A 13248-nucleotide genomic window follows, 5' to 3' on the forward strand; every position below is an offset into this window, starting at 1 on the left:
ACTGAGTGCGTTCATCCCATTTGTTTGCCTGGATTATTTCTATGTCTGGAGTTAGGAGAATAAGAGATAAACTTGTATCACTGATGTTAACATATTAAATGGAAGCCATTAAGGGTGCTTCAGAATCAGTGACCTGTAAATGGCTCTGTTTACTTGTAAGCCTGCCTGTGTACCTACTGGCCAGTGGGTAATGAACTCTCACAGGGACATGTGAACATGTCACATGATTCTGGAATCCACCTTTAACCTGGTGCTTTTCCATTTAGAAGAAGGGTGGGGATCCAGAGAGACAAAGGATTCCAGCCTTGTGCCAAAGCTATAAAAGGGGGTGGAACCGAACAAAGGGGGCTGCCAGTCATGAGAAACCCCCTCGTTACCACCTGAGCTGGAAGTAACAAGGGCTGTACCAGGGGAAAGGATTGGGCCCAGACTAGGAAGGAGTCTAGTCTGTGAAAGAAGCTTATTGGAACACCTCTGAGGGTGAGATTTATCTTTATTCAGTTTTTTAAATGTATTAGGCTTAGACTTGCGTGTTTTGTTTTATTTTGCTTGGTAACTTACTTTGTTCTGGCTGTTATTACTTGGACCACTTAAACCCTACTTTTTATACTTAATAAACTCACTTTTGTTTATTAATTAATCCAGAGTAAGTAATTAATACCTGGGGGAGCAAATAGCTGTGCGTATCTCTCTATCAGTGTTATAGAGGGTGGACAATTTATGAGTTTACCCTGTATAAGCTTTATACAGAGTAGAACAGATTTATTTGGGGTTTGGATCCTATTGGGAGCTGGGTGTCTGGGTGCTGGAGACAGGAATACTTGCTGAGCTGTTTTCAGTTAAGTCTGCATCTTTGGGGGCGTGGTTCAGACCCTGGGTCTGTGTTGCAGCAGGCTAGTATGTCTGGCTCAACAAGGCAGGGTTCTGGAGGCCCAAACTGGCAGAGAAAACTTGCTCAGATGTAATCTCAGCATATCAGGTGACAGTCCCAAGGGGAGTCTCTGTGACCGAACCATCACACTCCCATCGCGGGATCTCTGAACCCGGGCTCCAGCCCGAGCCCAAATGTCTACACTGCAATGTTATAGCCCCGCAGCCTGAGCCCCATGTCCCCAGCCTGGGCTGGGCTGGGGGTCTTCCATCGCAACAGACATACCCTGAGTGAGCAAGCTGGCCCCAGAGCTCAGAGCGCTGCCGGGGGAACATCTGCTCACTCGGTGATGGCGAAACAACGGGCTGGACATTCTTGCTGGTGGCTGAGATGAACCGGCCAAGGTTCTGATGAGCCCGTTGACAGCTGCCGTTCACTGGGGACGATGCTGGTCCCAAAGCCCCTGAGCTATGGCCTAACCTGAGCTGGCGCCATCAGCATGGCCTGGCCAGCCCCTCTCGCCATCCCCCCAACACCAAGCTAGATGGGCGTGGCCCCAGAGAAGAGGTAAAGCAAGGGAGAACCCAGCAGCCCCATTCCCTGGCTGTGTCCGGGGCAGCGGTGACACTTACGCAGACCCATGGGTGTTTCAGGGCTTCATGGGCTGTGATTCTTTTGGCCGGGTTGATGGTTAACATCTGGTTGATGAGGTTTTTGGCTTCAGGGGTGACCGTGTCCCACTCGGGAGAAGGGAACTGCAGACAAGAAACAAGGGCCAGGAAGGTTAAATGCAGGGGATCGTGGCTGTTGGGGGCGGGGAGCTGGCCGCTCGCAGCCAAGGCACCAGCGACCCCCCAGGAACCCGAGGGCAGCCCAAAGCCAGCGCCAGAGTCTGCCCAGATCCCGCTGCCCGGCTGATGCTGCCCGCAGCCTTATCACATCTGCTCCAAGGTGAGTGGTACCTGAATTCTGCCCTGGCACAGCAGCGGGCTGGAAGCTCTGTGGCCGATCCAGGGCGACTGCAAACCCGGACTTGATTTCCTGCCTTGAACCTTTCATTCCCACCCTCGCTGCCGCCCCTTTGCCTCGACAGTTATTTCTGGTTAAACGCCTTGTTCCCTGCGTTTTCATCGTCTCACAGACGCTGGTGCTGGCCACATGGGGCGGGTCTGCAGGCTTTGTGGGTGTGGGGAAGCTGGAGGTTCCGGCTGCTGGAGAGGGGGCAGCAGGGGTTTCTGCCCCCGGGGAGTGTGCAGGATTGTGGGATAAGCACATTGCCTGGATGTTGCCGCTGGTAGACGGGCAGTGAACTGTATGGACGTGCGTTGTTAGGTTTCAGAGTTAATGGATAGACTGAGCGCAATGGGGGCTGTTCACACCTCTTGTTGCAGGCTGTCGCTGCACTGTTCCATTCAGGCTGCGCTCTGGAGGGTTCCCCCGCAAGCCACAGGCTTGCTAAGGGAAATCGGTTTAAAGCTGGGATTCGGGAGCGAGAGGGGGAGCCTACGGCCAGTTCAGACGCTGTACAATCCGGAGGACCCCGCTCGTATTCCATACAAACAAGAGGGAAGTTTAGGTGCCCCGGCAGCGGGGACAAAAACGAGCAGAGACTGTTCCCCAGGGCCCCGGTCGTTCTGTCCCCGCCAGCGGAGCCCAAGTGCGTGCAGAAGAGGCCAAGCGTACAGGGGTGAGGAAAGCACCAGCAAAGGGGGGGAAGAGAGGGAGGGGAGAGGCTGCCGAATTCCACCAAGCTATTGGGAGCGGAGAGATACCCACTGGACCTGCGCTCTGGGCAGCTGCAGGAGCGCGGCTCGCATGGGGCGTCCGGATGCTCCCGGGTCCCTCTGTGCTGCCACGTGCGTGGAGAATGAGTCGTGCCAAGGCAGGAATCTCGGCCAGGTCCCTGTGCCGCTGCCCTGCCCAGTGTCTGCAAGGGAGCCAGGAGGGCGGGTTACCACACTGGTCAGCGTGCCCCACGGCAGGTGCTGGCCTGCCACGGGGATTGTGCAGACAGCCGGGCTTCTGCTGGGCTGCGGCCGGCTCCCTGAGCCTGGGACCGAGGGCAGGAGGGCCTGGGAGTGGGGACGGGATGGAGCTCTCTGTGTGTGGTTCCTGAGGCCCCCGCGTGGCAGCATCGGGCACACGGCTCCGGGCTCAAGGAACCGCAGGATCAACAGCGCACGCGACCCTGCAGCACGGCTGGTGGGCCACAGCCCCTCCCAGGCAAAGAACTGAGCCCCCCGCTCTGCTTGGTCTCTGGGTGTAATGGAAAACGGCTTCCCCTGAGCCTCCCAGCCCCGACAGTAACAGAACGGCTTTCCGGCAAAGGGGGGTCGGTTCCAGCTTGAGGAGATGGACCTGCACTGGCCCTGCTCCTTGGGCAGGAAATGATGCCCGCCTGCGCCAGCATAAGATCCCCCCAGTCCAGCCCGTGGTGCAGACAGGCCCTGCCACGGGGCCTGATTCCAACCGGCTAACACAATCCTAAACCCACTGGCCCTGTCTACACTGGGAACAAGTCCTCTTGGAGTCCTGCTAGTCAACACGGTTTCAAACACATCCTATCCCCGCAGGCTGGGCACGTCCAGTGAGCGCCAACCTGCGTTAGCCCCGTGTTCACACCCAGGGCTCTCTGGGAGGCTGTCTACATGGCGGGGGAGCGGCTCCATATGCATCGTGGACAGGGCCCGGGCAACTGCACCGTGATAGGGGCAAGCCGTGGGGGATGCGTGGGCTGTGGGAGGAGGCTGGCCGGACACAGCCTTGTCGGCCCCCTGAGGAGGAGGAGGGACGTGTCCTACCCTGGAAGGGCTGAGCACAGGCCTACGGCTGGGGGGACACCAGCGATTCACGGTCCGGCAGCAGGTGAGGCAAATGAGAAGCCAGAGGGGCAGGCTGACACGCCGGAGACGAAGCCGGTGGCATACGGGACTCCTGGCCCGTGGCAGCGGGTCCCCGTCGCAGTGCTCTGGAACCTGGGGGCAGGGAGGTACTCACGTCATAGGCACCAGCCTTGATCTGTTGGTACAGTTTGTGCTGGTCCTCGTCCCAGAACGGCGGGTAACCAACTAGCAGGATGTAAAGGATCACACCTGGGGAGAGGGGTGGGAGAGCAAAGAGTCAGCGCCCGCCAGCTCCTGGGGGCCTAGGCCTGGACTTAGGCAGGGATATGGGGGTTTCTGCTCAGCCTGCTGCCAGCAGGCATCTCCCGGGGAACCCCCGTCTCTGCCAGGCCCCACCCCCTCTCTCCTGCCTTAATGCAACGTGGCTTTAAATTTCCAGCACTGACCTGCTGCTGGTTACCCACCCCCCTTCCACACCCTACTTGCGGCAGGGAAGGAGCACAGCCCCGGCACTGAGCAAGTGCCCAGCAAAGTGCCCGGATGCCAGGGGGCCACCACGGGATGGGAGTGAGAGCCTGCAGCAAGGGGGTTAGACGTGACCAGGGACCGATTGCTATCTCTGCCTCCAATACCCCCTTGCTGACACCTGTCTATGCCTCTAGATCTCCTCTCCCTGGAGGACGAGGAGGGGTCTGGGGCTAGCAAAGGCTCCAGGGAGAGGATGAGCCATGGGGCAGAGACAGCTTTTAGCGTCCGTTATCAGGCACGGGTTAGGGACTAGGATCCAAACTGCCCACTGGGGGATTTGGGCTGGCTGGTTCATGCAGCATCTTGGACACAGAGTTCAATAAACAGCAACGTTCTGGGCTCCATGCGGTCGGGAATGGAACACCAATGGGAGTTAGGCACCTAACCTGCTTAAAAAACCCACTCGGTGCCTTTTCTGTGTCTTTGGGGGCCTAAACACCTTGGGCAATCTGGCCTTAAGTGATGTGCCAGAGAGAGACTGACAGTGGCGAGACTTGAACCCATGTCTCCCAAGCCAGCACCCTAACCAATAGGCCAGCCCACTACCGGTCTGTGAACACTGACCGTCACAAAGAACTGAAGGCAGCCCAGAGGCAGGGAGAAGGAGACTTGGCAGATCCCTGACCCTGAGCCATTGATAAGCTGGACAGAGGGCAGAGAAGAGCCTCAAGAATGATTAAAGGATTAGAACACCTGCCTTCCAGTGAGAGACTCACAGTGCTCAATCTATTTAGCTTAATACCGAGAAGGTTAAGGGGGGCCGTGATCCCAGTCTGCCAGTACCTACGTGAGAGCAGAGGAAGGTCGAACACAACCCAATGGCAGGAAGGTGAAGCTAGAAATAAGGCGCCAATGTTTAACGCGGAAGGTAATTAACCAGGGGACAATCTCCCAAGGATCTTGGTGGATTCTCCATCACTGACAATTTTGAAATCACGACTAGATGTTTTTCTACATCTGGCCTAGTTCAAACAGGGATCCCGGCAGGGCAGGCCGGGTGTATTTGGGACGCCAGACTAGACGACCACAGTGCTTCCCACTGGCCTTCCCGTCTATGAGTTTATGTCTCTCGGCGCCGGCCCTTACCACATGCCCAGATATCCACGGGTTTGCCATAGGCTTCTTTGCGCAGCACTTCAGGCGAGAGGTAACCGGGGGTGCCGGCGAAGCCTGGGGAGAAAAAACAGAGCACAGACCGCGTTGGCACGGCTGTCCTGGACAGTCGTGGCAGGATGGGGGGAGAGGGGGCTCTGCCACTCACCAAACCAAGCCTGCTGATCCCCCTGCACCTCGATGGCCAGGCCGAAATCCGCCAGCTTCACCGCCGCGCCTTTGCACTTGCTGGCCAGGAGCAGGTTCTCGGGCTGTCGTGCGGAGCCGTCAGGCACAGGGCGCCGTGGGACCAGGCACGTGGTTGGAGGGGGGCAGAGAAGCGGGGAGGGGGGAGAAAACAAAACAGAAGAACAACACCAGACGGTTTGCAGAAGCAGGTGAGCCACGTGCGAGCCTGACCAGCGATAAGGCTGTTGGTGCGTCCCCACAGCCCGACTGGCTCGGCTGGTACCTTCCAGCCCCTGTGCTCTCTCGGCTGATGGGCTGGGATCCAGACTGATGCCCACCCCCAGCTCCCCTTCCCTACACCCACTGCCATTACGGGGGGGGGGGCAGAAACCCAGCTCTGGCTTTGGGATTATTCCAGGCCAGTACAGCCTCCAGCTTCCTGACCCATGGGCAAGTGCTGGCCTGTGTTGCTGTGCCCATCTGGCATGGCCTCTGGGCACATTCCAGCCACCCAAAGGCTCACGCTGCTCTGGGCTTGTGCGGGGGGACAAGCAGGGACCCTGCCTGCCCACTTTCCCTGGTGGCGCTCTGCCACCAGGCTGGGAGGCCATGTTCCGCCTCTGGGATTGGCATCATGTCCCAAAGCCCTCGGTATGGCCTGCCAAGGTACCTGGCCTAACAAGAGAAGTAGGTGGCACGAAACAGGCTCTCAGAGCCAAGAAAACACCACCACCTTTGGCTGCAATCTGGGGGACCGAAGCAGCACCTCCTTCCAGCCCCCCCTTCCCAGGACTCCCCAGCCCCCAATATGTCCATTCGCACGATATAAAAGCCAACGCTTCTCTTCACCAAGCATATGCAGAAAGGGCCTCCCCTCTCCGCCGCCTCCCGGGCGCACAGGCTCCGGCAGCAGGTGCCCCCCCAGGTTGGCTGGCCTGGCTTCTTCGCTGGTGCCCCTAACCCCCCACATGGATCTGTCGGAGCTCAGCAGAGCCAGAGAAACCAGAACGTCCCCTAGGAAGCTCTGGAAATGTTACTCAAAGGGCCGGGAGCGCTGGCTCTGAGACAGGGGACAACAGCTGGATTGTACACATCTGACCACAGCCCCACCTCCCCTGACAAAGAGCGTTGGCCAGGGGGGTGATCCCGCATAACTGTGCCAGTGAGCCCCGCCCATGCCCTGCCGGGACCAGCTGCCTGCCGGGGCAGGGACGGGACGGGAGTCTCAAAATTTCCCATTGTCCAGAGTGCCGTGGCCTGAGATCAGGTCACACAGACAGGCAGCAGGTGGGAATGAGCCCCAGCCACACAGAGATGAGAGCCTCGGGCCCCCAGACCTGTGCCAGCTGGACACCCCACCCTGGGGCTGGGTCGGAGCCGACGCCCCCTAGAGGTGACAGGCCCCATACCCCATTCCTGCACCCGCCAGTCCCCTCAACCCGGAGGTGATCCGAGCCAGTGCCCCCAGGAGGGGAAAGACCCTCTTGTTCATTCCCTGCTCCCCGTGCCAGCCGGACCCCCTGCACTGGGGCCGGATTGCAAGGGACACCCCTAGAGGCCAAAGGCCGCTCCTTACGGAGCCAGTCCAGAGGGGGCAGAGGCTAGAGGGCTGATTGGGCTCCTCCTTGTTCTATGAAGGAGGCTGCTGCCATTCCCCTTCTCAGCCCAGCCCCTGCATCAGCATGGCACTGGCTGCACCCCAGAGCCGAGTGCCCACTGGCACCATGCCACTGTGTACAACACAGCCCCCTGCCCTCACCAGTGCACCATGGCACAGCGGGCAAGAAACCAGCTCCCCCGGGTGCCACTCCAGCACGTTCCAGCGCCCCCGGCCCCGGCCCCGGGATCCGCTCCAACTCCCAGAACGCAATTCCATTTCCTCGAGCCCAGCTCCATCCCCTTGCCGCGGCACGACTCCGCTGCACCTCCCCGCTCCGCGATGATCCCACGCCCCAGCTCCAGGCACAAGAGCCCAGCTTCGTCACCTCGTGACAGCAGGACGGCACGAGCCACAGCCCGGCTCCATCACCTATCACAGCAGGACTCCAGGCACCCGCTCCAGCTCCATCACCCTGTTTCAGCAGGACTCCAGGTGAAAGCGCCTAGCTGCACTATCCCATTAGGACAGGACGCCACATGCAACAGCCTGGCTCCATCAGGCTGTTACAGCCATTCCATGCGCCAGAGACCAGCTCCATCATCCCATGGTGGCATGGCTCAAGGCACCAGCATTCAGCTCCATCAGTTTGCTATGGTTTGACCCCTTGTTTGAGTGCCCTGCTCTAGCTACCCGCTATCCATGTGCCAGAATCAAGCCCCATCATCCTGACGCAACACAATTCAATGTCCAAGAGCCCAGCTCCACCACCTCATGACAACATGACTCCGCCTTTGAGAGCCCGGCTCCATCGCCCTGTTAGAGCCCAATGCCTCATGTGACAGGCCAGCTCCATCACCCCGTTATGGCATGTCTCCAGGAGCCAGAACTGAGCTCCATCGCCCCAGTACAGCCCAACTCCACAGGCGAGAGCCCAGCTCCATCGCCCCAGTACGGCCCAACTCCATCGCCCCAGTACGACCCGACTCCACAGGCAAGAGCCCAGCTCCATCGCCCCAGTATGACCCAACTCCACAGGCGAGAGCCCAGCTCGATCGCCTTATTACAGTAGAACCCCACAAGTGAAGGCCCAACTACGTAAGCCCGTTCCAGCATGACTCCAGGCACCAGACTCTGGCTCAACTAGTACCTTAAGGCACAACCAGGGCCTGGCTCCATCACCCCGTTACAGCATGACCCTGTGCACCAGAGCCCAGCCATGAAAATGTCCTGCCCTGCCCCCCTCGCCAGGCAGGACACAGACAGCCACAAGCTCCCGGGGAACGTCATCTTTGCCCAGTAACATTTCCCGGGTTTGCAGGGGATGTTCTGTAGGGACACCCCAGAGCGGTTCTGTGGCCTTGGGGACCCCAGCTGGCCTCAGCCAGCTCACAGGGGGCAGGAGCCTCCCGGAAAAGCTTGGTGTGTCACTGAAGGGGCAAGGAACAGCTGAACAAAGCCTGGACGGGGAAGGTGGGCCGCAGCAGAGGAGGGGGAACCCCAGGGTCTACACCAGGCCTGGTGTAGGAACCCCCCCCACCCCCCGTTAATTTCACAGCGCTGTTTCTGGGTCTGTCATAGACACATACGCACCCCTTTATCCCAGCCCCACTCGGCCACGCGAGACCACGTCCCTGCTCCTCACGCTTGGAGGCCCAGCGCGATTTACGACGCCCGGGGGCTTTCTATGAGGGGCAGACGGAAGACAAGCAGCCGACGGCGGGCGTCACAGAGAACAGGCAACAGGGTCAAACCAGACACAGGGCATGCAGACAGCTGGCGAGAGCCTTCCTCCGCAGGAGTCCCGCCCGCCCGCAGGTGCCGCCTCGGGGCAGGGAGGGAGGTTGCACGAGGCAAAGGGGAGGGCGAAAAGAGAGGAAGAGGCCGGCTGGGGAACTGATCTCATCGGCCATTTGCTTCCTGGCCCCCCCAGCCCCGGTCACACGCTAGTGCCAGGCAGCGGCCACAGGAAGCAACTCAGATTAGCCAGGCCGTGCTGAGCAGAACGAATCCTTCCGAGCAACCGGGGCTGGGCGCCTGTCCGATACCAAGGGGCAGCGTGAGCCGTGGGGGCACCCAGCGGGTGAGCCACTGCACCGATCTACGCGGGGCCTGGGTGCCGGGAGAGGGGTAAAGAGCCCGCTGCCTGCTCCAGCACCAGGAGGTGGCTGTGAGAGGCCAGCTGTATCCCCCGGTTAAAGGGCCGGCTCCCTTGCCGCCCCATCACCCCCTCAGCACGGTATCTTCTCTCCCAGGAATTCTCCACGTGGCCGGCGGCTAGACAGCAGCAGCTCCCGCTTCCGCCTCTGGGTGGCGACAAACCCCAACCCCCGCCCCGCCTCCCCAAGTGCCTGGAGGTGCCAACAGGGCGCTCTGTCCCCCCTACTGGGCAGGGTCTGGCCGGCGGGTCCCCATGGCTGAGCCGAGCCGAGCTGATTTCTGATTGGGTCCCCCGCGCCGGCCCCTTTCCCACAGGCCCCTGCCGCGGCGCGGGGCTTGAACCGCTCCAGTTCTCGCTCAGAAACATGCACAGGGTACAAAGATGGACGGACGGACAGACGGACAGAGCAGCGGGGTAGAAAACTCACCTTGAGGTCTCTGTGGACGACCCCCATTTGGTGGCAATGGAGAACAGCCTCCAGGATCTGCTGGATGCAATGACTGCATGCAAACACCAGGGGGCGTGTTAGTTCATGGTGAGTGGCAACAACCAGGCAGGCTGGTGGGGGGCGGGAGGTGAGAGGGAGGATGATGGGGGGGCGCGGGGGACGGGAGGAGAAGAGGAAGAGGAGGAGGAGGAAGAGGAGAATGGAGGTTATGGAGTCGGACTCCCTCTTAGTCTCAGTCTCTAATTGCAAAGGAGCTGCCCCGAGCGGACCCGGAGGAGCCAGGGCAGGGGACGGGGCAGGGAGGCGTGGGGGTCGGGGAAGAAACGCCCAGTGATGGGGGAGCAGCCCTGTGCCAGGGAAAGGGGCCCAGGAGCCAGGAGGGAAGACACAAAGGGCACCGGAGCGTTAGGGTCAGGCGGTGATGGAGGAGGGGGTCCGCCATCCACCTGCCTCCAGCACTGCCCTTCCCCCTGCTCTGGGCTCTCGGGGAGGACCTGCAGGCAGGGGATGTGAGGTGCCATCCCGGAAACCCCCAAATCCCCGCTCCCCAGCAAAGTCCTGCTGTCTCTGTCCCTTCAGCCCCATTCCACCAGGGAAGGAGCAGAGCTAGGCGTGGCAGGAAGCCACCCACCGGAGACCCACCCCGCGGTGCCCCCCTGAAAGAGGATGGAGATCAGCAGGGATACGGCTGGCATCTCTGTGCCCTGGCCTGGCTGTCTGTACCTCCTCCCCCGGCTGCCCGGCCCTGGCGCACCTTGGTAGCTACAGTAGAACTGATACCTTGGACCTGTTGAATTTCTGCCCCGCCCCCCCCGGTGCAAGTAACCAGCCCTGCCCAGTCTGGATCCAGCCCAGCTGAGCTCCATTCCCACCCCGGCTGGGCTGAGCCTGCCAGCCTACCAGGGTCACTAATCTGACGTAGGGCAGGGCCCGTCTCTCAGCCCGGGGCTCTGCGAGGTGCCAGCCTAGTCCAAATAACCAGCGATCACCAGCCGCGGCCCCCCTGCCCAGCCTCCGCTCCCAAGTCTCCTCGCGAGTCCGGCGTGGATCCGCTTCCTGCCCAGCGGTGCCCTGACGTGCAGTACTCCTGTGAGCAACTGAGGAGAGCCCAGGCTGGACGCCGTCATCCTGGGGGACACTGGGGCAAAGAGATTTTAATACACGGCCTGCACCTCGCGCTCTCTTAGCAGCTGGGGCTCAGCTCACGACTATAGGGGCAGCAGGAAAGGGAGCGCAGAAGCATATTTTGTGTAGACCCTATAGAAATGCTGGGAATGGCTTGTCTTCAGCCCCAGGGAGCCACGTTTTCATAGGACCTCACCCCGTCCCGCCCAGGAGGGCATCCCGCATTGGAACCATTTGGTCCCTAACCTTCTCGGAAGGTGCCCTCTTCCAGCCAGGTACCAGCCCCTGAGCGCCTCACGCCTAGGGGTGATGCAGATGCTCACACACTCTTGTGCTGCAGGGCAGGGCTATCCCCAGTGTGCTGAGGGGAAACCGAGGCACAGGGTGACCTTGCCCAAACTCACAGAGGAAGGGCGTGAAGGAGCCAGGAATTGAACCTGGGTCTCCTGTGAGCCAGTCCAGCAGCCAAGCCACCTTCCTCCCCGGGACGCTGAGGCTAGAGCGGCCCCAAGGCCTTTCCTCCTGTTAGAACACCCTTGTGGGGAGCTCTCAGAGTCCCCTGGAAATCTGCACAGGACCCTGCAAACCACCCCCGCCAATCACGGTCTCTGATTTGTGGCCCCTGGGCCTGCCCCGCAATAACCACCTCACCTGGACGAGGGCCCTGCTTGCCAACCCTTTTCCTAACAGCCACGCCAAGCCTCGCCCCTCAGCATTTGACCCCCCGGGCCCCAGGCTGAGCTCCTGGTGGTCCAGGTGCACCGCAGGAGCCAACAGCCATGCTGCCACCACGCAGCCCCAGAGCAAACGCTGTCCTTTCAAGCTTGTGAGTTTGGGCCAGAGCTCATGTCTGGCCCATTAGCTGTCCTAGGGCTCTGCTGAGCGCCTTGGTTTCCAGTTCTCTTCCAGGACCAATTCCCGGTGTCCTTTGAAGTCCTTGTTGCTGTGGGTTCCTGTTCTTGGAGAAAAGGCTCTTCTCCCAAGGCATTGGGAAGAGGAGCCCCTCGTTGGGAACATCTGGGTGCAGGGGAATCTCATCCGGGGGCCCTCGTCTCTGTGCTTTGCCCAACATGGAGCCCACTGGACTTCTGAACGCAGAGCAGACCCCTTCTGTCTTCTCAGGTGTCTGCTTGCAGGGGAGTGCGGATGGTGGGAAATAGGTTGAGGGCTAGCGGGGATGGAACAATCACCCTGCCCTCACACAGCCTCCTCTTCCAAGCCAAGCCAAGAGTGTCCCTCTGCAAGGGGAAAGACGCAGAGCACACAGAGCGCAAACGTCGCACGTTGATGGAACGGACCCATCATCACAGGGCTCAGTCGGGGCGACTGACTTAGAGGGAAAGAATGAAAAATGTCCTGACCGGTTAAGAGATGACCCAGGGGACGGGGTGCCATCTACACCCACAAAAGGATGCACATGGCGAGGATGCGGAGGAACTGTCCAGGGATGGCCAGAGGCTTGAATTAGGTGTATGGGGATGAACTCTGGCTGAAAATCAGGAAATTCTTCCTAGCATGGAAGAGTCTTCCCTGGGAAGGGTTGGGCACCCCCTCACTTGGGACATCTTAAGACCGGGCTGGACAAAGCCTAGGAGAATCAATTGTAGGAACCAATATATATATATATATATATATATAACAAATGGAAAAAAGGGGACATTGACAGTAATAACTATTAATCAGAAGTTAGGAATTGTAGAAAATTGATAAGGGAAGCCAAGGGACACAAGGAGAAATCTATGGCCAGCAGAGTTAAGGACAATAAGAAGGAGGTTTTTAAAAACATATTAGGAACAAAAAGAATCCTGACAATGGAATTGGTCCATTGCTAGATGGAAATGATAGAATTATCACTAAAAATGCAGAAAAGGCAGAAGTGTTCAATAAATATTTCTGTTCTGTGTTTGGAGTAAAAAATAGATGATGTAGTCTCATCATATAGAGATGATAATAACATGCTTTCCATTCCACTGGTATCTCAGGAAGACACTAAACAACAGCTACTGAAGTTGGACATTTTTAAATCAGCAAATTCAGAAAACTTGCATCCAAGAGTTTTAAAAGAGCTGGCTGAGGAGCTCACCGGACCATTAAGGTTGATTTTCAATAGGTCTTGGAGCACTGGGGAAGTTACAGAAGACTAGAAAAAAAGCTAATGTTGGGCCAGTTTTTCAAAATGGTAAATGGGATCACCTGGGCAATTATAGGCCTGTCAGCCTGACATCGATCCCGGGCAAGATAATGGAGTGGCTGATACAGGACTCGATTAATAAAGAATTAAAGGAGCATCATGTAATTAATGCAAATCAATACAGGTTTATGGAAAAAAATCTTGTCAAACTAACTTGATGTCTTTTGTTGATGAGGGTAATAACGTTGATGTAATATATTTTA

General features: G+C 58.7%; 1 protein-coding gene across 1 annotated transcript in view; it reads right to left on the minus strand.

Moving 5' to 3' along the window:
• Positions 1–13248, minus strand: part of CAMK2B (calcium/calmodulin dependent protein kinase II beta) — a 141236-nt gene that overhangs the window by 47630 nt on the left and 80358 nt on the right. The window contains exons 6-10 of the mRNA XM_077805947.1: positions 9709–9781; positions 5504–5606; positions 5329–5412; positions 3869–3963; positions 1504–1626 (exon numbers count right to left, since the gene is read on the minus strand). Of these exons, the coding sequence (XP_077662073.1) occupies positions 1504–1626; positions 3869–3963; positions 5329–5412; positions 5504–5606; positions 9709–9781 (478 nt within the window). The remainder of the gene's footprint in view (positions 1–1503; positions 1627–3868; positions 3964–5328; positions 5413–5503; positions 5607–9708; positions 9782–13248) is intronic.

The sequence above is a fragment of the Eretmochelys imbricata genome, chromosome 26 (assembly GCF_965152235.1).
Source record: "Eretmochelys imbricata isolate rEreImb1 chromosome 26, rEreImb1.hap1, whole genome shotgun sequence".
NCBI classification, from domain to species: domain Eukaryota; kingdom Metazoa; phylum Chordata; order Testudines; family Cheloniidae; genus Eretmochelys; species Eretmochelys imbricata.